At 40.7% G+C, this 22,484-nt stretch overlaps 1 protein-coding gene and 1 long non-coding RNA gene across 9 annotated transcripts in view; one reads left to right on the top strand and one right to left on the bottom strand.

Moving 5' to 3' along the window:
* Positions 1 to 22,484, top strand: part of NRP1 (neuropilin 1) — a 138,605-nt gene that overhangs the window by 35,669 nt on the left and 80,452 nt on the right. For all 8 annotated transcript variants that reach the window (XM_057541938.1, XM_057541941.1, XM_057541937.1 and 5 more), the window contains one exon: positions 19,970 to 20,151. In XM_057541938.1, the coding sequence (XP_057397921.1) occupies positions 19,970 to 20,151 (182 nt within the window). The remainder of the gene's footprint in view (positions 1 to 19,969; positions 20,152 to 22,484) is intronic.
* LOC103006927 (uncharacterized) lies at positions 11,341 to 17,375 on the bottom strand. The gene is made up of 3 exons (XR_451706.2): positions 17,284 to 17,375; positions 14,504 to 14,616; positions 11,341 to 13,587 (listed from the first exon to the last, which is right to left on the bottom strand). It is a non-coding gene; the product is annotated as an uncharacterized LOC103006927 (long non-coding RNA).

Here is a 22,484-nt window from a genome sequence, read left to right as displayed (position 1 = left end):
AGAAATAGAGAATTTGAGTATAGTGGGATAAAAATAGCTTGTTATTTAAGTATATGTGCCTATGTGCATTTAAATAAATTAGGAAAAAGAAGAAATGGTATGAAAATAAAATAAGACCGATTGGAACAGTCTGGTCAAATTTGTTTTAAAGTCAGGGTTATGGAATATAGGAAAAAGTTCCCGGGGAAGCTGTGGACTCTCTTCCTTTGGACAGGCACAAATCTGCTCACTTGCCTGAGTGGGATTAGGTTATCCAAATGAACCCAAAGCCTTTTCAAGCCCTTTGATGTTGTGATTCCCACCAAAATGTTCAGACACTTGGCCTCTGGAGGTTCAGTGTGAATGTCAGCATAGTGGCACAGACATAAAAAACTTACTTTCCTCTTGACCTTGTTTGTAGTTAAGCATTAACTAAGTCTATCAGAACCCTTGAAAATGTATATTTTTTGAGTGAAGATATTTAAAATCACTTTGCTTATTGTTCAAAAATATGCTAGAGAGACAAAAGAGTCCATAATCAAGCGTTGGTAGAATTCTGTTCTTCATGAAAAATTAGGAAAGTAAATCCGTAGAGAAGATATGCATTCTTTTTTTAAAAATTATTATTATTATTTTTAAATTTTATTTATTTATTTATTTATTTATGGCTGTGTTGGGTCTTCATTTCTGTGCGAGGGCTCTCTCTAGTTGTGGCAAGTGGGGGCCACTCTTCATCGCGGTGCGCGGGCCTCTCACTGTCGCAGCCTCTCCCGTTGCGGAGCACAGGCTCCAGACGCGCAGGCTCAGTAGTTGTGGCTCACGGGCTTAGTTGCTCCATGGCATGTGGGATCTTCCCAGACCAGGGCTCGAACCTGTGTCCCCTGCATTGGCAGGCAGATTCTCAACCACTGCGCCACCAGGGAAGCCCAAGATTTGCATTCTTAACCAACAGAAGTGGAAAAACATGTTTGAAACGTCTGTGGAAAAGTACTAGCTAGGCAGTCGGAAATCCTGAGTCTTTTTTTTTTTTTTTTTAATTATTTATTTATTATTTTTTATTTTTGGCTGTGTTGGGTCTTCGTTTCTGTGCAAGGGCCTTCCCTAGTTGTGGCAAGTGGGGGCCACTCTTCATCGCGGTGCGCGGGCCTCTCACTGTCATGGCCTCTCCCGTTGCGGAGCACAGGCTCCAGACACGCAGCTCAGTAGTTGTGGCTCACGGGCCTAGTTGCTCCGCGGCATGTGGGATCTTCCCAGACCAGGGCTCAAACCCGTGTCCCCTGCATTGGCAGGCAGATTCTCAACCACTGCGCCACCAGGGAAGCCCAGTCCTGAGTCTTTTGACACTAAAACTAACTCTGTGATCTTGGGCGAGTCAGCCTCCCTGCGTCTCTGTTTCCGTATTTAACATAAAGAGATGGAACCAGTTCATTTCATTTCAGCTTGAGGACTGATGTAGATAACCCTCTCTATACGGTGTATATAATTATAATATACACCTCTTCTAAATTGTATCCCCATTTCATTAACTCTCTGCTTCCAGGAAAAACTTTGTAACCCACGTTTTGAATGGTTATGGTCAACGAATCTGCAGCCTCTTGAGTTTTTTCTAGAATTCTTGCCAACATTTTCTCTTTGGAAAACTGCATATTTGGTCCACTTTCTGTGCTCCCATTAATTTCTCACCGCGCCCCAGGCCTCCACAACACCCTTCTGTTCAGTGACTTGCTATGGTTGCTGTCATTCGCAGTTGTCTGGAAAAGTCTTGTCTCCAAATTACAGTGGCTTTCTTTTCTCTTGCCCTGAAGCAACAGACGATGGGACGGATATGTGTATGTTTCTGTTCTTCAGGGTCAGAGCTGGCTGGAACGTAAAATTCTTAACCCTCCAGTTTAATCCAAATGCAATGAATCACAAAGTAAATGCAAACCATGGGCTGCATATCCCAGGGGGATTATGTAAGTGAAATTAATTTTTAAAACCAGATTGCATTAGTTAAGCCTGGGATCTTAATGTGTGCCGACAAAAATGTCCCATCAGCCTACCAAGGTACCTGAGACTTACTGCCCAGATAATAGCTGAAAATTTGAACTTGGCAGTTTTATGGATTGGTTTGTATCTAAAAAGCAGGCAGCTTTTAAGAACCCTGAATAAAGGTTGCTTTCTGCGGACACCTATGGTGTGACTATTTATAAAAAGTACCCAATCATTTGTCCCCTCCTAAAAGTGCTATTGGCAGAAAAGGACTTGGTGTTTAATCCATAACCTGCTATGCACTGCACCCCACAGTGGCAAAGCACACACAGAGCCAGAAGAAAGAGATCAAGAAAGCATTAAAAATGTCAGGCCACAAGACCATGTTTAAATGATTAGGTGAGACGCCGTCTTGGTTTAACAATGGCCGGGCACACCTCGGGGCCTGACCTCCCCACTTGCTCTGTTTTGATGGGTTATTGCAATCTGTTCCGAAATTGAATTTCAGTTTGTTTCGATAGCATTTTGCAGTAAATAAGAGTGCCTGTGGTATCTCGTTTGTGAATCTTGATGTAATAATCAGAGGTAATTGAAGCATGCACAAGCCACAGACTTATGACATGTTTTTAAACAAGTATTGACTGATATGAAACTAATTTAACAAAAACTGGAAATCGGACTCCACCGAGGTGTGCACAGAATACAGAGTCTGTTGCAAATGCATCAAGTTTGGCTTTAAAAATGGCATGTTCAAATTTCCTTACCTTTCCTGAAGGAGTTTGGGTGCAACTTACTGACAGGCAAGGTTGTGACCCTAGGACTTGGGCTAATCACCTGATGACTAGAGTTAATCGTTTCTCAGTCCTGGGGTTTGGGTTAACCTGTCCGTCATCTGTCATCTCCACCTGCCTCAGTGGCTCCCATGGATAAGAAAATCTCTTGGTAAGGGAGGCCCACAAAATTAACTCCAAATGGCAATGTTTTGTGTAGACTAGCATAGATTTGGAATCTTTTTATTTATAAATTAATCTTCCTTAGATAAGATTGTAATCTTCCGTATTTATGCTCATGCATACACCAATATATGTGCATACAGGCATATCCCATATAGGCATTACATATATCCTCACTTACAAAGTGCCTGCTGGACTTATATTCGTTTCAATGTAAGTTCAATACTAAAAAGGAGAAATAAAAGAACAAAACCTGTAATTTACATCTCTAAGCCATACAACAGACAGATTATTAGAGCAGGGCATGCAATTCTCCTTAGACTCTGGATTTCAAGAGGGGTGAAAAGCATTTGAGGATAAGAATTTGAAATTCAGATGATGAAAAAAATAGTCGAAAGTGTTGGCTTCTACAGATACTGACCTTAAATACAAACGGTGGTGAATTTATGTGTTCAGGCACTAAAGAAAGGAGAATGAATTGTGTGTAGTGCACTCAGAAGATCAGCATAAAAATAAAGCCTGTGAAACCTTATGATGCTTGTCACCTGACTGAAGGAAGCAGAGGGCAGTGATAATGCAGGCGGGCACATAACGGGGAGAAAATAATGAACAGCTTCATTAGGCAAAACTCACCATTTGTATGTGTTTCGAACACACACTAATGTCCATTGGATTGAGACTTTATGTGGAGCAAATTACTTTAAAAGGTCATGAATTACAGCTTCTTAATATACGATTCAAAATGCATAAATGTCACCCTTACCCGTAACACGACCAGGGATGGCTGAAAAGTTGAAGTCTAAACATTGTATTTTTCTAAATAGAAATCTTGAGGACAGGGACCTCATTAGAACCATCATTCCACCTGTGGAAACTGAAACAGGTAGGCTTGACATAAGTGTCTAGGGATTTGTAGACATAGAGCTTATTATCACTAATAGGAATTGGGCTCTTGAATCCCAGAACATCTAGATGAGGCTATGCCCCTAAGTATTTGGTGTTCTCTTCCAAAGAGACGTTGTTGTCATGATGGCTATTTTCATACGGTTTAATGTAACTGGAACAAAAGCAGAACACAGTTCCTTGAGTTTTCCCAAAAGCAATTTACGTGATTCGTAGAAAAAATTTTTGAGAGTGTAAGATGTTTTCTTTCAGAACTATTTACTAAACAGTTTACAAGATCCCGATTAAATGATGTTAAAATATGAATACATAGTTATGCCATGTTTGTTCTCATTTTTCTTGTTTATTTATTTTCTCAACAATCATGAACTTGTTTCCCAGGAAACTGTTTTTGTTTCTGACTTTCAGAAAAATCCAAGATAAATAGACATATTTTCTATCCACAAGAAGTATAATCTTATCAGGGGAATGAATAAGTCATGGTAACACCTAAGAAAATAATTCCAGGTCAACATGGGGTAAATGTATAATTACTCAGTCCATACTGGCTCAGGGATCCATAAATTCAAGTGGAGGAAACATTTACAGGCTATTGAGTCTAAGAAAATCTTCACAGAACAAGTGAACCTTGAGTTGGGCTTTGAAAGTATGGAATTTGGATTGGCAGAAAAAGGAAAAGAGAAACTCCTAGGGAAGAGATGCCAGAATAAATCTGTGCAGTTATCCTTAGATGGGGGACATCAGGGCAGTTGTTCCTGACCTTCAGAAGAGCTAACAGTGTCCCAGGGTGGTAACTGGTCAGAGACATCACAGAGTCCCCAGGACTAGCCAGGGCATGGCTCCTTCAGTTTGTGCTTTAAAATGAAAACCCTGCACCTAGTACCTGGACATGCATTTGACCTCCAAATCACCCTTTCTAATTTCCTTTTTACTCTGCCATTTATCTTCTAGGATTCATATTTTATCTTTTGACTTTTTTTAAGGCCATTATCAAAAGTCATATTAACCAGGTTTAAACACTGTTTTTAAAAGTTCAGTTTAGAGCAAGAAGGAAATGCAGCGTTTTGTTTGCAGCCCTAGCAAAGCCTGGGCTTACAGCCTCCCTGAGACAGCCCTGCAGCTGTAAAATAGGAGAGCACGGCCTGGAGGGCACGGAAGATGCGCTGCTATAGAAATGTCCTCAGATTATCCTCCCCTGGCACAGCTTCTGTTTCTTTTACCTCCCCCCAACCCCCAGCACCAGTGCTATTGGCTCACCTCCAGTCCCTGACAGCGAGGTCCAGATCCAGGGGCGAGGAGTCAGCTCTCTGTCTGGACCACCACTCAGACCCTGGACTCCATTCCAGGTGCTCTGGGTGACTCTGTGCAAACCATTCAGGAGTTAATTCAGTTGATTCACTAGTGAATTCGGTAATGAGCTGCCTGTGAAGCCAGTGGTTTGACAAAATTGACCAGCTGGTCTAGGAGTGATGTGGACACAACTGCAGAAAAGACATCCTCACATGTCACAGGGTGCTACCGGTTCACTCTCTCTTTTCAAGCCTGTACCACAAGGACAAGCACAAAAGCCTTCTCAGCTATTCAGAAAAGAGTGCTACATATATATAAGCTATTACTACTTTTTTCACCAAAAATTATATATATATAATTATAAGTAATTATAAGCTTGTATATAAATATAAGCTATTACTACTTTTTTACCACAAATTATATATATATATATATATATATGTGTGTATATGTATTTCACACATGCTAAGAATACTTTCTTTGTTAATTGCAGAGCATAATGGGAGTAAAAATAAAAGCTTTTGCTAATGGTCTTCTACCATTTGTATGGAAGATTTCCATTGAAGAGATCAATATTATTACTGTTCAAACATTTACCCAACCAGTGTTTGACATGTCTGTCACACATTAAGGGGAAAGTATGTTTGAAGACATTGGATTTTAACGAAGAAAAATTAGAGAAACTTCCAGTTGAAGTTATTATATTTAAAGACTGCCAAACCCAACATTACTTCTGCTTCGGTAGTATTTGAACTGTTGTTAACCTGTGTTTCTGAGTGTACATTCATCAGTGAATAATTAGGGAGGAATTCAGTAGTAAGTCATTGATAGAAAGGCCATTTGACTTCCAAATTTACAAAAGCCTATTTAAAGGTTTAAAAAATTATGGAGGCTATGTGTGTGTTTAACTAGTGAAAATGGGTATTTTGTCTCTGTCTGGGAAAGAGAATAATTACAATCTGAGTCATTCAGGGAAGTGTCCTAAATCAGTGACATTTTTACAGTGCAGCAATAATCTTACTATATTACACACACAAAAAGATGTTAAAGGGACTACCAGTTGGTATGAAATTACATAGTAGTGTGAAGAGGGAAGCAGTAAGAGAAAATTCAACATCGAAAGTTAACAGTTACAAAAATAGGAATGATCTCTGTCCAGAATTTGGAGATTTTGGATGGCATACTTAGTTTGTGAAAGAAAAATCATCAGGATAAATTAAATTTTTTCTTTAGTATCAGAAAGCCAACACTCAAAGTCGATGTGGAAATTGTTTGTGTTAAATTGTCACCCAGGCACCCCTTTGACCTCTGGCTCCATCCACGGGGGGTCCTGGATCAGCCCTTCCTTCTGCTACACACCTTCCTGGATCCTGGCTCCTCAGAGCTGGTTTTTCCTTCCCAGGACAAGACCCTAACTCTAGATCACCTAGCCCCAAATCAGTAAGAAGGGCAGAGGCTGGAGCATGTGGAATGGAGGAGAAGGAAGGCAGAGAAGGTTCTGGAAAGAGAGGAGAATAGAAGTCTGGCCCTCCACCCTGCCCTTCGTGGCACAGATACCACCCCAAGTCCCCAAAACTCAGTTATAGAGCCTTTGAAATGCATACATGCTTTCAAAGCGCTCAGCGTCCCTGGGTGGCTAAAATAATGATGTCACATCAGCCTTCGAGCAATTAGAGAAGTTTCTATACGTATCTGTGTTTTGCCTGTTTTTTGTGTGTCAATCTAATAAATGAATTGTTTGAATTTTTCTCTTCTTACAATACTAACAAAGGGAGAGATGAGGGGCGTGACGGCTATGCTCAAAGAGCTGCAAGGCTCTCGTGTGCAAGAGGAACTAAATGTGGTCTTAGGATCAATGGGTGGAAACTGCATTAAATACTGAAGAAACATTTATTGAGGGAACAGATCTGAGGCAAAGTCAGGAAGACTTGGGATCGTTGCCAGGCAATGAAGATGGGCTGAACTCCCTGCCTGGACTCAGTGTGTTTCCTCTTCCTGGAGGTTTCTGAAGAAGGCTGAGAAATCCCTTGGTGGAAATCTCAAATTAGAAGTAGACCCTGATGATAATAGAGACCCTTTCCATCATCTCCTAAAAAGTGAGATGCAATGGTTCATCTTTCATCATAATACTGTAGAAAGTTCTGATTCTTCTGTTAACTGGATTTGAAATATGCAGGTCCTTCAGTGTTCTGGGCTTTAGTTTTCTCATCTATAAAATGTATCCCTTAGATCTCTTCCCACGGTAAACTTTTGCTAGTTTTATTCATCGTGTTCACCTTAACATTAACTAGGTAGTAAAACCAGTGTGTTCCTGATTCCTGTGCTCAGAGAGACTCTGGATTCAGCCATGCCCAGTGCATTTGTCAGCGTCAGCTGAGTCCCTTTTACTGAGTATAGGCACAGTCTTACATATCGGCACCGTATTTGTTTAGTCAGAAACAGTCGCTAAAACAGTTTTTCAAAGCACTGATTCAAATTGAATTTCTAACATGTAAGGCAGAATAGGAGAAGGAATTAGGTTGCCAAATTTATCTCCATCTTCCCAAATTTATGTCATCATTTACAAAGTTGATTCCCTTCCTCCCTGGATTTTTTTTATTATTTCTGACCTGTGGCTAGTGCAAAGTAAGTGACTTTTCAAAATAGCACGTAGAAAATACTTTCTGACCAACATGAGTTCCACCTCTATTGTGTAATAAAAGGGTCTTATGATCAATGAAATTGGTATATGTTGGGTTAAACCAAGTTAAATCAAGGTTTCATACCCATGGGACTTCTCAGAGCCTTATACTGACACAAATTATGGATATTCACAAAAGGAACATTATGACGTGCAGCGTTCCCAAATGATTTTGGGAAAAAAACATTCTTTTCAGAAGCATTTCATAAGACTGGTATTCTGAGGGACACATTTTAGGACCAGTTTCCTATGATTTCTGCTTCCTACTTAAAAAAAAAAAAAAAAACAGACGAGATCGGAAAGTGATGAAAACAATAATAATATGATCTAGGTAATTTGCCATTATAAGAGGGAAATGCAATCAGAATTAATGAAATATCTGAAATATGGGGTATTTTTAAAGTAATACAACTTCAAGAGCTGCAATGTTTTAAATGTTTCCCCTACAAAGATTCTCAAAGGATCTGTTTTATCATATATTTGTAAATGAGCACTTATCTGCCCCCAAATCAAGAACCAAAATGCTGGAAAACTGCCTTATTCCTATCTCTCCCTGTGACTGTACACTGTCAATTCTCTTGATAAACTTTATAGATAAAGTGTAGTGAACTTTAGCCCTCTACATTAAGACCGTTCAAAGAACTTAGGCTGTTTAAAGAGTGAAATGTTAAATTGTTTTATGTATTCTGGTTTTCGGTGAAAAAAAGAAATCTCCTTTCCTTATGAAATAATTAGTCAAAGTAAGGAAGATGGAGTACAGCTTTCTCTCTCCTATGCCTACCTGTGTTGTTTTTACAGCTGAGTCTTTAGTATTATCAAGGGGAACTTTTTATACCTTTCTCTAGCTTGTGCTGTGCTTAGGAGAAGCATGTGTTTGAAAATGCTCCCTTTATGCAACGTTTTATTTTAGCTAACTTGACCCTATTCCCTTTTCCTTTCTGTTAAGCTTACCATAAAGATGTTTTGGGGCTGGGGAGTGCTTTAGATGGTAGGATGAGGGCTATATGATCTCCTGGTTGGGTTAAATCCATGCTCCATGCACAGAGCCATTTCTGCAAGCTGACCCTTTATGTGGTCAGATGGTTAAACTTAGCAAGAGGGTGCTTCTGGTCTTAGGCTACCGGTAAAGTTTATGGCCACTGCTTTCCTTTCTTCTAAACACACAATTACTCTTCAAGGTCCATATAAATCATGAGGCCACCTAGGTCATTAAAATCCTTTCTTGTCTCCATGAGCTTGTTCCTAACACAGAGATAATTAAAGGCTTGCTTTATACCAATTAATTACTCAGTCTGTAAAGCAAGTCAGCGATAAGAAAAAAATCATGCAAACTAATGTTTAGGCCAATAACCAATGATTCTCTGCATATTTTGTTTTTTAACTAATTTGCATGTTGTAACATAGAAAAAAGCCCTGGTTGACACTTGAAGTATTTTATGTCCATGATATATTTCTCATTATTTAAATTATTCCCTGTATCACAAATTGACTTGGGGTTACAGAATATATCCTAGTTTAGTTAGTAAGACTACTAGTAACCCAGTCATCTGCAGTTGAAACACCTGCTTTTTGACTTAATAGAATTTTAAATAATGAAAAATTCAGAAAAGAACAAATACCCTAAGCATGAATGCTTCGGACTCTAAACACGACTTACAGCAAAGAGAATGCTGCTTTCAATAAACATGAGGGATTATGAAACTCTCTCTATGACATGATCTGTTTTTCTCCTGTGAATTTCTTTCTAGCATCATACATGAATCAGGCCCGTATCTAAAAGCTTCATATTTCTTGGCTGTGGTTAGCTCAGGGGTTTGTACTCTACGTAAACCTTAAGGGTCTACTGAACAGAATAGCACCATTTTGACTTGGATTGGTACCAACTGGCCATCCTAAAAGTCAGCTCAACCTTTCTTTCGCCATTGGTGTCACTAAAAGGAAGAGACATCTGTCTGTCACTAGACCCATTTTTCTTCAGCATTTTTTGCTTTCCACTTTTTCAGAAAAAAATGGGTTGTCATTACAGACTAAGGGACTTCCCCACTGCAGAATGAATAATCTCACCTACCTGATGCTGAAAAGGTTCTACTGTGATTACTGCAAAGAAAGGGGAAAAAAAGCCTTTAAAAAAAATGAGTATTTGCCAACTTTAGTTCCTGCAGCTCTGATTAGCAAACTACCTAGATCCCCACTGAATAATTACTAATTAATCAGGAGGATTTTTTTTAACTCTTAAAATTAGCACGTTAGGTCCTATAGTCTAAAACAGAATTATGCTTTTATTTCTTTTTCCAAAGAATTGAAAAGGAAACTTGCAGATTATGATCCTGCTATGCCTTAAGGCAGTCACTGATTTTCCAGAACTGGAAGTTGTCCCCTGGTGCGTCCACTGTACCAACTGAGGGGGCTTTTTGAGCAAATTCAGCACTGCATGCTGATAGCACTAATCCAATTGCAAATCATTAAATCAGTTGGGTACATCAGTGGAAACACTTAACGGATTTAGTGATTTCTTTAAAAAAAAAAAAGTATTGTAGTATATATAAATTGATTTCTTTAACTCCATTTCTGACTATGGCTTTAATTGACTGATTTTTGGTGGTAGTACTAGGACAAGACCTACTGTCATTACTATGGCTTTAATTGACTGATTTTTGGTGGTAGTACTAGGACAAGACCTACTGTCATTCCAAATAGTATTTTTCAGAATATCAGGTTATGTCATCTTCTGAGAGTTAGTCATCTTCTGACTGATAGATCCCCCGGGGAGATAACAATAGCCAAACTTCCTGTACTACCTAAACTACAGTCTGCCTTGAGCTGTGTAATATATACCTTTTGGAAAATAAAGCTGTGCTCCATTGGGTTCTCTGTGCATTTGTCTCTTTGCTTCTCCTGCATTCCAGCCTCACTTGGAAGGGGACATCACCATGTAGTATTTCACTGAGTCCTCCCTATCATCTTGTAAGTTTAACTATCATTTTGTCCATTTTGCAGGTGAGCAACTGAGGCTCACAGACGTCCGTTAGTGACACTCAGCTAGTCAGTGACTGAGTGTGAGGAATTAATCGCAGCTGTCCTAGTTTGGCGAATTTGACGGCTGGCCAGACAGGTGTCACCTCCTGCCCCACTGTTCCCTTTGAGACTTTGTGGGAGGTCAAAAATGGTGGGGCTTCTTGACAGATTAAAGGTGCAGGAGTGAGTCCTGAAGCTCAGAGCCCACATCAGAGCCCAGTTTTTAACACCTGAGCTCTCTCTCCACTTTATCCCCCTGAGAAGCCTGAGAGAAGAGGAACAGAGAGGAGAGAACAGCCTTTATTTAAATCAAAAACCAAAACTTAAAGATATAAGTATTTAAAGTAAATAAGAAGGAAGTAAACGTGTCCAAGACGCCCCCTCTGTCACTTTTTGATGGTTTGACTAGCTATATAAACTCATCTTGAGACAATCCGTGAAAGTAATTCTTTTTTTTTTTCCCTGAGAACAGTGGAAAATTGGCAAGAAGTAAAAATTTTCTATGAAATAGGGAGGCAAACAAGTTGTAAATGATGTTAATATCTTCCAGATGACACCGTTTTACTTGGGAACCAAATTTATTGTAATTAAAGGCATGTGAATTTTTCTATAAATACTGAACTTTGCAAGTTTGACATTGGAAGACTCCATTACCTCGGAGCGTAGTTGTTTTAAAGGAGGCGTCCCTGGTCTTCCGTTTGAAATGCATCTTTGGATTTCATAATCGGAGTTAAACCATAAAGATATTTCCCCATGTGAAGGATTTTTTAATCTTCCATGCCAGTAAATCTTAATTATAAAGTGAGATTCCTCAGAAATGAGAAATTCAAACTCGAAGCACTTTCCATGAAAATTATATATATTTTGACCATTATTTTACACCACATGTCTTGAGTTCTTTTATATATTTATTTTTGAATTAAGCTATTATCACTCTTCTGTCTCTAGACATATGTGTTGGACAATCTCAGAGTGTCTGTTTTGCTTCAATCAGGAGAGCGTGACTCTCTCCAGAACCCTGCTTTCCTTTCTGCAAGCGAGGACCGTGGTCGGCTGAGGGCTTTCAAACCAACAGCCGATGGGACCTGAGAACATTGAAATAGCTTCCAGCCTTGTGCAGTTTCCCACCCCTGCTCTTCATCTTACCCTGGATCCTTCTAGCCTTTGCCCTGCCAGGGGATGTGAGTGGACAATCCCTGCTGCTTGGGTTTGTACTGCAGCTTCCAAGCTCCATGCGTCCATCCAGAGCTGGGTCTGAGCGACAGGCAGAATCCCAAGATCCTCGGCCCCTGGTTACACACATCTTCTCCCAGTTACTCAACCACCTATTAATCTAGGTGCTGCTGTACAGGGATTTTGCAGATTTAATTAAGTTGCCAAATCAGTTGGCCTCAAGAAAGGGAGGTTATCCTGGGCGAGCCTGGCCTAATCAGGTGAACCCTCACTAGGGACTCAGCTTTTCCTGAGGAGTTTTGAAGCATAGGAAGAATCCAATGTGAGGGAAAGTCTCTGTTGCTGGCTTTGAAGCTGGAGAGGGCCAGCTCCCTTGTGTGGCAAGGAAGGTGGGTGGCCCCTGGGATCTGAGAGCAGCCCCCAGTTGGCAGCCAGCAAGGAAACGGGGGCTGCAGTCCCACAACTGCAGGAAACTGAACTCCGGCACAGCACTGTGAGCTGTGACAAGGACACGGAACTCAGATAAGAACGCGGCCCTGCAGACACTTGATTTCCATCTTGTGATACGTTGAGCAGAGACCCCAGCCAGGCCAGACCAGACTTCTGACCTACAGACTCTGAGCTAATAAGTGTGTGCTTTTTTAAGCCCCTACATTTGGGGTGACTTGTTATGCAGCAGCTGGAAGCTGTCTGCTACCCGCTGAATGTTTATTATCTCAGTTTCTTTCTTTCCAGTTGGTCTTGACCAGCTGTGACCCACTGCCTTTGATTATCCCTTTGTATTACTACAGTGAAAACCATTTAATATTTCTTTTTACTCCAGTGAAAGTTTTTCCTTAAATATTTCTTTCTTTACTTTTGTAATACCTCATTTCCTGGGACTGTTCGCTCTTATACATATTATGTTATTATGTAACCTATTAATGATCCATTTTTCTATGGCTGCAATAAAATTATTGATATTCATTATTATGGCCCTGAGGCATTACAGAAGCTTAAAAATGAAAATTTTAATGTGTGAGATCAGCTTTATGAGTTTTACTGTACTCTGATTATTTGAGAAGGGGTTATCTGACTATCATTCATATAGAAATCTTTACTGAGCTTTAATCAGAGGAGCCAGACAGCAGAGGTGTCAGGTGGAGTCTATGGCGTTGGAACTTCCTGGAGGAGAATGATCTGGAAGCCTGTGCACGAGTAACAAGAGTAACACCACGTGGGCCTTTGAGGAGGCCAATGGCATTAAACAAAAGACAGTGTTTGCAGCAACTTTTTGTTCCAAGAAAGGTGAGATGTTTGACGTCCCATTTACCATCGGTGGAGTAGGTTGCTGGAGAGGTGGTTTGGCTGAAGTACATCCAGCAGCCATGGAGCAAAGCTGGCTGATCATTTAGCACCAGGCTCTCCTGGGCTCTGTGGCGTGGGCCAGGCCAGCCCGCGGTCGCACCTGCACCCTGGCACTTGTGCTCTTGAAGTTCAGTAGACGCTAGACCCTCGGTCTCCTCATAGCTGGAGCCTGAGTGTGGGCGATAAGATCAGTGAAGGAACTTGACGGTGGGGCAGTGGAAATGCCACTCAGATGCTAACCTGCTACACCAATGTCTCACGGGCAGCTACGTCCAACTGGAAAAAAATGCAGACAATGTCAATAGCGTTTTACGTCCTGTAAATACGCGTAAACACACGACAGGTAGAGAGGTGATAATGCTGTGGATTAGAAGTTAGACTCACGGGGGTGTATGGAAAGTACTACTAGAATAGAAGTAAGAAAAATTGAATTTTAGAAAGTGTTCTAACAAATGCAAATGAGCCCCAGGTCGAGGCTAATGTCCTACAATCCTCTCATAATCCACAGGGTGCATATAGGAAGAAAAAGATAATATATACATGAGCAAATATATCTCTAGGAAAAATACATGCCATTATTTTAATGAAGGAACAATTACTTTATAAACCTAGAAACAAACTTGAGAGGGGACTATGCCAATGTAATAAACAAAGAAATATCAGTTCACGGTACACATTTTAAAATTTTGTAGGCATTGAGAATGACTTTCATAGAAATTGGTATTTGACCCCAGGCCCGGGGGCTGGAGGGACAGGAGCAGGTCACAGCCCAGCCTCTCTGTCCCTCTGAAAGTGCTGCGGGATTCTCCACCGTGCCGCCAGCTCAGGCCCTCTCCCCGCTCTGAATCTAGGCTTTGCCAGCTCCATCCTGGGGGTCCTGCACCAGGCTGGCTCCAGCCTTGGGGGTCGTCAGAAGGTCCTGCCCTTCCCACCTACCCATCCTGGGGATGCAGGTTCTACCTCCGCCCCATCTTTAGTGGAGCCATCTGTGTTCAGGCCCAGGGCGCTGGCACTAGGGAGAGAACGAAATTACAGCTACCTTTCAGCCCCACTCCTATTTCTATTGTCCAGACTGGGCTTGGGTTCTAGCCACGTGGTCCCTGAACGTTAGCCTGAGCGGGAGGACCAGGATAGCTCCAGGAGGAATCCCATTCAGTGGCCTCCATCAACTCCACTGAAACTTTCAACTCACGTGACTCCTGAAAGGCAAGGGCTCTCGCTGTCTCTGTCTCTGTCTCTCACATGCACACCTGCACATACACCTTTGCACACACCAGGATCCTTGTTTGTACAGCTCTAAGCACACTGTTAAGAAAACAACCAATGAAGTGTTCATTGATGTGGCATTTTCTAGCAACAATGACCGGTTGACCAGTTGTTCATGACTAATTCTAAAATAATAAGCCATACCCATCTCCCACCCTCAAAAAATATGTGTGAAAGGGAGTAACAAGAGCAGATACTGGAATCAAACTTGCCCCACGCTGGGCGGTGTGGGAAAGATACTAATTATTTCATTCATGTGTCTCCTGCCCGGTGCTTCTACTGCTCTGGGCTCCTTCTGGGATGGTACTACCTAACAATCTCCCTCCTGGGATTACTGTAAAGACCATGTTAGACAATAATCTGAGAGTATATTGTAACAGGGAAGTTACTGTACAAATGGCAAGTATTACTGCCAGCATTTCAGAAAGTATGAGATCAAATCAGATTCACTTTAACTTTCTAGTACCCCCCAAAAATGTATCACACAAGGAACCTCATTGATCCCATTGTTTTAAAAACAAAAGTCAAAGCCTTTGATTTATTTCCAAATAAAACATCAAAAAAAGATAGTGTTTTCTGACCAAGAGATATAAAATTCTTAGCTGGGCAATAAGGTATTGATTTGCTACTTCATATATAAGTAGTTAATGCTTTTCAAAATAAATTTGATTAAAAAAGTATACTTGTCCATTGTAAAAATCTTGAAAAATACAGAAATAATAATAATAATACAGAAATAATCTCACTACCCAGAGATAAGCGCTTGTTAATAGCTTGCATATTTCCCTCCTGTTCTTTTACTTCATATGAATGAAAATTGAGGATATACTGTGTAAAGTTTTTTTCACTTATCATAAGCATTTTTCCTTTGTTATAAAAAATCTTTTGTTGAACATGCTTTTTAATGGCTGAATAATATTTCTCAATATGAATGTACGTAAATTCCTTCTTATCTTCTTCCTGTCTGCCTTATTTCCATTTTTTCCCATTATTATAAAGCTTCAGGCAATACTCTTTGCATACATATTTGACATTATTCCAGATTATTTCTTTTGAATAGATTTCTAAAAATGCTTTTACTACATGAGTCTATGAACCTTATAAAAGGCTTTTCATGTATTTATCTTGATTAGAACCTTGCAAGGAAGCCAGAACGGTTAGGGGGTGGATCAGGTAAAACTGCTAAGAAACACCAATGCAAACTAATTGGCCCCTCCAAACTCCATCATCGTATACTTTTATATCCAACTCCTCTTTCTAATACTCTGAGGGAAAAAAAATCTGTTCTCTTCTGGGGAAGAGGGAAGGTAATTCTTGGACAACAATACAGTAATCGTTTACAGCTTGTTCAGTTGGGATAGCTATTAATGCCTTGTGTAAAATAAACCAAAGATCCAAAGAAACACATTTTTGTAAGTGAAAATTATGTTAGCCAAAATCATTTCTCACTCTGGTTTATGATGTCAGGTATCGAATTTCTCCATTATTAACGTACGTATGCCTGTAAGGGGAGAGCCTCTTGGAAGGAGATTAAAAAGGCACCATTACCTAAAATCCCCCTTCCTAACACCTCGAGAATGTCCAGAAGCTGTGAGGGGGTTGGTACAGTAGCTCCCCGTACAGACAACACCCTGCAGAGGATTCGGGTTTTTTTCCCATTAACAGGCCCCACCATAGAGTCAGGGGTCACTTGTACTCACAGGAGAAAACCCGACTTAAGTAAAGTGTGCTATTCGTCTATTCAGCACCGCATACCTAGAAAGCCTCCCAAACCACTCTTTAGTGACTGAAGACATTTCTCATTTTCCCATCACTTTTCCCTTTCCTTGGCCATTTTCCTAAAACCATAATTCAAACTTTCCAGAAGAAAAAAAAAAAAATCTCTGAGTAATCCTTTCAAGAATTCTTAGAAAGAAATCTTTATTCTTTTATCACTCTTATGGGAAACCAAACTCGTGATTACTATTAGGATTCAAAATGTTTTCACCACCCGCATATACCTGGGTAGTGTGAGAGCGGGGCTTATGTAAGCAAGAGGGCGTGGGGCTTGAGAAGCATGAGCTTAAAGCCAGGGATACTCATGGAAGAGCCACCCAGGGCCTCCCACCCGAAAACTGAAACCTTGGGAAAGTGTCTTTAATTGTAAGAAGGTTAGGTAGAGAGATCTAGGCCTTATTCCCGGTAAACGTCGGCTGCTTTACCATTATTAGTGCAGGAAGGGAAAGGTTTAAGGTAGAAGATTGATGAAGAGAGATTGGGGGCGAGGAGCGAACTTCCTGGCGGTCCAGTGGGTAGGACTCCGTGCTTTCAATGCAGTGGGCCCGGGTTCGATCCCTGGTCGGGGAACTAAGATCTCACAGGCTGCGCGGCACGGCCAAAAACAAAAATTTTTTTTAATTTAAAAAGAGGGATGAGAAGATGGCTAAATCCACTTGATGTTGGTGTTCCTGTGATGAAACGTGGGGAGGGGAGGTCTGAGGGAGGCTTTCCTGTACAGGTGGGCAGTGCTCTTCGGACCCAGACGCAGCCTCTTGGTCACCTGGAACATTCTTTTTCCGGAGCTGGGCTCCAAAGGGACAGACGGGTTAACTCTGTGATCCCTCCTCTAGCTTTTATGAATTCGATTCCCAAGATTCCCCAGATCTCCTCCCGCAGCCTGAGCTTGTCAGTTCGGGATGCGAGTCGGATAGGTACCTCCAGGCTCACCTGCGCAGGTCTTTGGTTCCAGGACTGAGGATCTTAACATCCCAAGGAACGTGGCGCTTGCCGCGCCGGCAGCAGTAACAGAGCAGTGCAGCCGTCTGGGGGATCGAAATTTGCAAACTCAGGATCCTGGGCCTCAGGCCAATGCAGGCTGGGTGCGTCGCTGTGGCGACACATTTAGTCTCTGGGGAGGGTTGCTGGCACACCAGCTGCATTCCTGGCGCCACGTTTGCCAGCGAGAAACTTATGGGGTGGAACTGGTCTCGACTCCAGAGGGAGAAGCAAGCTGCTTTCTTAACTTCCTTGGCAGTATCACCCTTTGCAATTTTTACGCATACACCCTCTTGAATATTTACATGAACTGCTATCTGTGATACATTTGGGGGCCCTGTTGGATGGTAGAAAGTGCTAAAATGATAGCAGCATCCCAGTTTATAAATGTAACTATTGTATCCCTGAATAATCCCATTGCCTAAAATTGGCACTTAAGATGCGATGATGTATCTCTTGCTGGGTAGAGCATCCAGTCCCGCTGCCCCTTTTCAAAATAGCTTTTACTGTTGCCAAGAGGAGAGCCTAGTATTTACTGCTAGAAGATAATGTGAATTAAAAGACTGGCTTCATCCACTGTTGTAATTCCCCAGCAGTCTAATAGCTGAGTTCTGTCATACCTGGGAGAAAGGTCTCCTCACAGAAATGCCCTTAGTTCTTCAGAATGCCTGACCCACCTCTCTTATTTGTGTCTGGAAGGCAAAATGCACTAGAATGTGGCCACTTAGTATTCAGACCATGTCGAGATGCAAGTAAAAAGCCTATAGAGCAGAGCCGGACGCATAGTCGCCAGGCCAAACGCAGTCAACAGCTCAAATCACAGTTAAATTATAAGCAAGCGTGGGGCAAACCACGCAGACCTGTCTAGTCAATGAAGCAGCAGAGATAAAAGGAATTACTGCATAAATGCCAACTTGTGAGGCTTTCATGGGTACAGAGATGGGGTTCTTTCCAGCTGCCCTCAGTTGACTATAAAAAGTCACTGAGGATTTTGAAGGTAACACCGTCTTCATCTTCCTTCTCCTCCTCCTTTGTCTTGTCTTAACATGCAAAGCATCTCCCAGTGTCTAGAGAAACAAACAATTCCTCTGTGTAGCTCCATAGTTTTGCAAAGGGACAGAGATGCTAGCCGGCCAGTGATTTTACTCCTGGAATCAGCAGATGCAGCAGAGGAAATTCAGTTACTGCAATAATTCACATACACTCGTGCTTCATTCATTCAGTGTCAGCTTTCTTTTCTTCTTGGTATACACAAAGCTGGCACAATTTTAACTGATGAGGTAATGTCATTTTTAATTTAGAGAGCCTTAAGCTGTCCACTTTAACTCGTGATAGCATCTTTGCAGTTGTCTCGTGAGACTTTACGTAAACATAAGTCATGTGTCCTGGACAGTTTGAAAAGGATTGCTAAGGATGACATTGGTCATCATGAAGATTTCCCACACTTTGATCTCTTTTAAATTGCCAGATACAGTTTATGTTACTGCCATATTTTAGCCATTCCTGAAATTAATATATCCCAGGACTTCTGAACCAAGTTAAACACAGAAATAATGTTTTGCAATGAATGGATTGTAATGTCTTCATGTCAGTTCCAGAAGAAGTATGGAAGACAAATCAGATTATCTGGCTCCTAGGTGACTTGGCAAATAAAACGAAAAGAAAGAGCAAGGCACTAAGAAATACATAATGCCGAACAAAAAAAATCTTCCTGTTTTCCTGGGGGAATGCTAGTTTACTGGAGATGGATTTCCACCTTTTAGAGAAAATAATGGTCCAAACACATGTATTATCTCAGTGCAATCTTTAGGGTAATATTTTATTGCTACTTCCTTCATCATTTGTCTGCTTAGTGTATTATTAAGCCTGAATTTTTAAAAATCATATCACTTTGATGATTTCAAGTGTGTCATATTTCCATTTCAAATGACAATATTCCTTTAAAGGTAATAAGGCTGGTAGTAAATAAAGTTACTTTCCATTTTTAAATAAACTTTCTTCTTTGCAGAGATTATGTTCTGCAATTCAAGTTGTAGTTTGGGGAGAAGATGATCTGTGTTTTGACCACAGTGGATACTGAGAGAGTTTTTTTTTTTCTAAGAAGCCTGGAGCTTAGTGGAATTGAGTTAAATAGTAAAGAATCTGTTTATTATTCTGTGGCCATATGTTTAGAGGGTCGCTCACAGAAATCAAAGTATTATTTATGGAGAGCTCCAGCCAAGGAGACATTTTGAATTCCTAAAAGAACTTCACAGTTTGAAAAGAATGCATAGCATTATGTATTGACAACCCCCCAACCCCAGACAAAGGAACACAATTTAATAAAAGAGAATTGTGCTCATGAGATTTTCCTTTTTCTTGTTAATTGGTTACTTTAACTGACATTGTCTGCAAGTATAATGGACACCATTATTCTTAATAGTTCTGTGTTGCCAGATGATGTATATGGACATGATGTAGTCCATTTTAATTATTTCATTTTGCTAGACTTTTTTCCCTCTCCATGAAATCCAGCAGTGAATGCAGATAGCAGTTTTGCTCCTGACAGATGGTGGTGGAGAATGCTGGTTTCTAAATTACTGACATTAAAAGGACTTTTCTCGTTAACCTGATGTTTTCTTCCATCTTTGTGTCTTAGGTATGATTACGTGGAGGTCATCGATGGAGAAAATGAAAATGGGCGTTTATGGGGAAAGTTCTGTGGAAAGATTGCCCCTTCTCCTGTCGTGTCTTCAGGGCCATTTCTCTTTATCAAATTTGTCTCTGATTATGAGACACACGGGGCAGGATTTTCCATACGTTATGAAATTTTCAAGAGAGGTGAGTAACTTACAGGAGAACAAGTGTGACGAAGTGGTCATTAACATTGCTTGAGCTCGTGAGAGACAAAGTGAAAAGAGAGACAAGGAGTAACGTTTTTAAACTTTTGGTAAAAAGTCACATATTCCCATTACAAAAATGTTGGAAAATACTTTAAACAAAGGAAAATTACCCAGTGTATGGAGGAAGCATGTTTAAAAAAACTTTTAAAATGTATTTTAAGCATCACAATTTCATCATTCTAATATGCTGACCAGTGTTTATAAGGTATATACTCTGTAAAACTCCTTTAAGAACATTTATTCTTATCTTTCCTATTCAAAAATAAGTTTGATCTACTCTTGAAGTTTCATTTCTTTAGTTAAAAATGCATGAGTCCCTCTTACCTTAAAGTCATGCACATCTTCTTCCCTTTTTTTTTTTTAACATCTCATTTAAGTTTATTCTTTTTTTAACATCTTTATTGGGGTATAATTGCTTTACAATGTTGTGTTAGTTTCTGCTGTAAAACAAAGTGAATCAGTTATATGTATACATATATCCCCATATCCCCTCCCTCTTGCCTCTTTGCTTTATTTTATTGCAAAATTCAAAACTGGTATTTCCCAGGAGAAGCAAAGCAGTAGTCCACTAGCCTTAGAGTTTCTAAAGCTATTGGAAGAAGAAGAGGCTTTCTATTGATGGAGGCATGGTTGGGGAAAGAACTTCCTGGAGGAAGCAAAATAGTAATGCTTTAAATGGCATTCCCCTTCCAAAATAATTATCAGTTGCCCTCTCCAGAATAATCACTTACTAATCTTCTGTCACAATGGTATATATTGGGATGGGATAGAATCTGAGAATGTATAGTCTCCCAGCTTTGAGGAATTAAACACACATATCAATTGATAAAAATTGTAGCTTTGTCTGGATGTCACTGTTTTTCACAACAGCCTGTAGGTTCCTGCTGTGTGCTCAATTCAGCCTTCCCTTTTAAGTGGATATTAATGTGTGGGAGACCTTCCAGGGACAGAGGCTCAAGATTTAAATGTATTGTCCTGGAATATAGGAAAAAGAGCTTTATTTAATAGAAATAAATCCAGCCACACCAAATACAAAAGCCTAAGATCCTCTGGGTTGGTGACCACCGAGAATAACAAAATAGAGAGTTTTAAGTGTTTCTGGGAGCATTGGCACAACTTCTTTAAATTTCAAAAAAATCTGGTACTGTCCCATATACATGTGGATAGATGGAGAGAACTTTCTTCAGAAATTCATCTGGGCACATGCTTAGAAAACCTTTAGTATAAATAACAGAAGACATAGGACCTCAGTGTGTTCACATGATTACATATGGACATATTTCCTTGTGTTGAAGTCTGTTGGACCTATATAAATCCACGTATGTGGATGTACACACATGCACAAACACACGCATTTGCTTGCTGACCTGCATGTGACAGCATCAAAGAAAGAAAGTGTCAGAAAAGGAGGCAAGAATAACTTTTCATTGTCAATGTTTCTCAAAGATTTGAAGATGGTGGATGGAGAAAGAGCGAGATCCTTCCTAAGTCATTAACAATTCTTCAGCTTCCTTCCAGATGAACTCATCCCCACACTTCTGTTAGTCTCAGAGGCACCGTGATTTCCCGCTTTTTTCCCCCTCAATGCTGTCCTTGAGACTCGAAGCCTTATTTTCTTCTTTCTCTTCTTGCCTCCCTACATCCAATATGGCTGCCAGTTCTTTTGGATTTTCGTCCAAAAGTCTCAAAGAGTCATGGCTTCAGAAATCTTGAATCACCGTGCCGTACACCCAAACCTGCTATAATCTTGTAAATCAACTATACCTCAATTAAAAAGAGAGAGAGTCACAGCTTCCTTTCCACGTCCACTGCCATTGACCAGACAAGCCTGCCTTGTGGGTATCCCCATGTTATCGTATCCTAACACAGCTTCTCAAATAGTCATCAAACTACTGTCCCCAAAACACCTATGGCAGGTGTCTGTCACCTGTCGGGTCAAGTCCTCCAGGGTCAAGCTCAAGCCTTGACATCAGTTGCTCCCAACCTGCCCAACTTCACTCTCACAAACCCACATCCTGGCTTCCTGCCCCAGGTTGGTGTGCTGAGTGAGGTCCCGCAGACCTGCATGTGAAGTTTGATTTGGCTACTGACCATCTGTGTGAGTGTTCAGAGCTTTGGATTCCTCATCTGAAAAGTGGATGACGGTATATAGCACAGGCTCTTTGTGAAGATCAGTTGAAATGAAAACATGTAGCCGGTGCCTGTTCCAGAATTTGCATCCAGTGCACGCTAGCTGTTACAATGATTATAGATAAAGGGGGTGCTTTATCC

This window comes from Balaenoptera acutorostrata, chromosome 3 (genome assembly GCF_949987535.1).
Source record: "Balaenoptera acutorostrata chromosome 3, mBalAcu1.1, whole genome shotgun sequence".
Taxonomy (NCBI): Eukaryota; Metazoa; Chordata; class Mammalia; order Artiodactyla; family Balaenopteridae; genus Balaenoptera; species Balaenoptera acutorostrata.
This window is presented reverse-complemented; position numbering and strand designations above follow the sequence as displayed.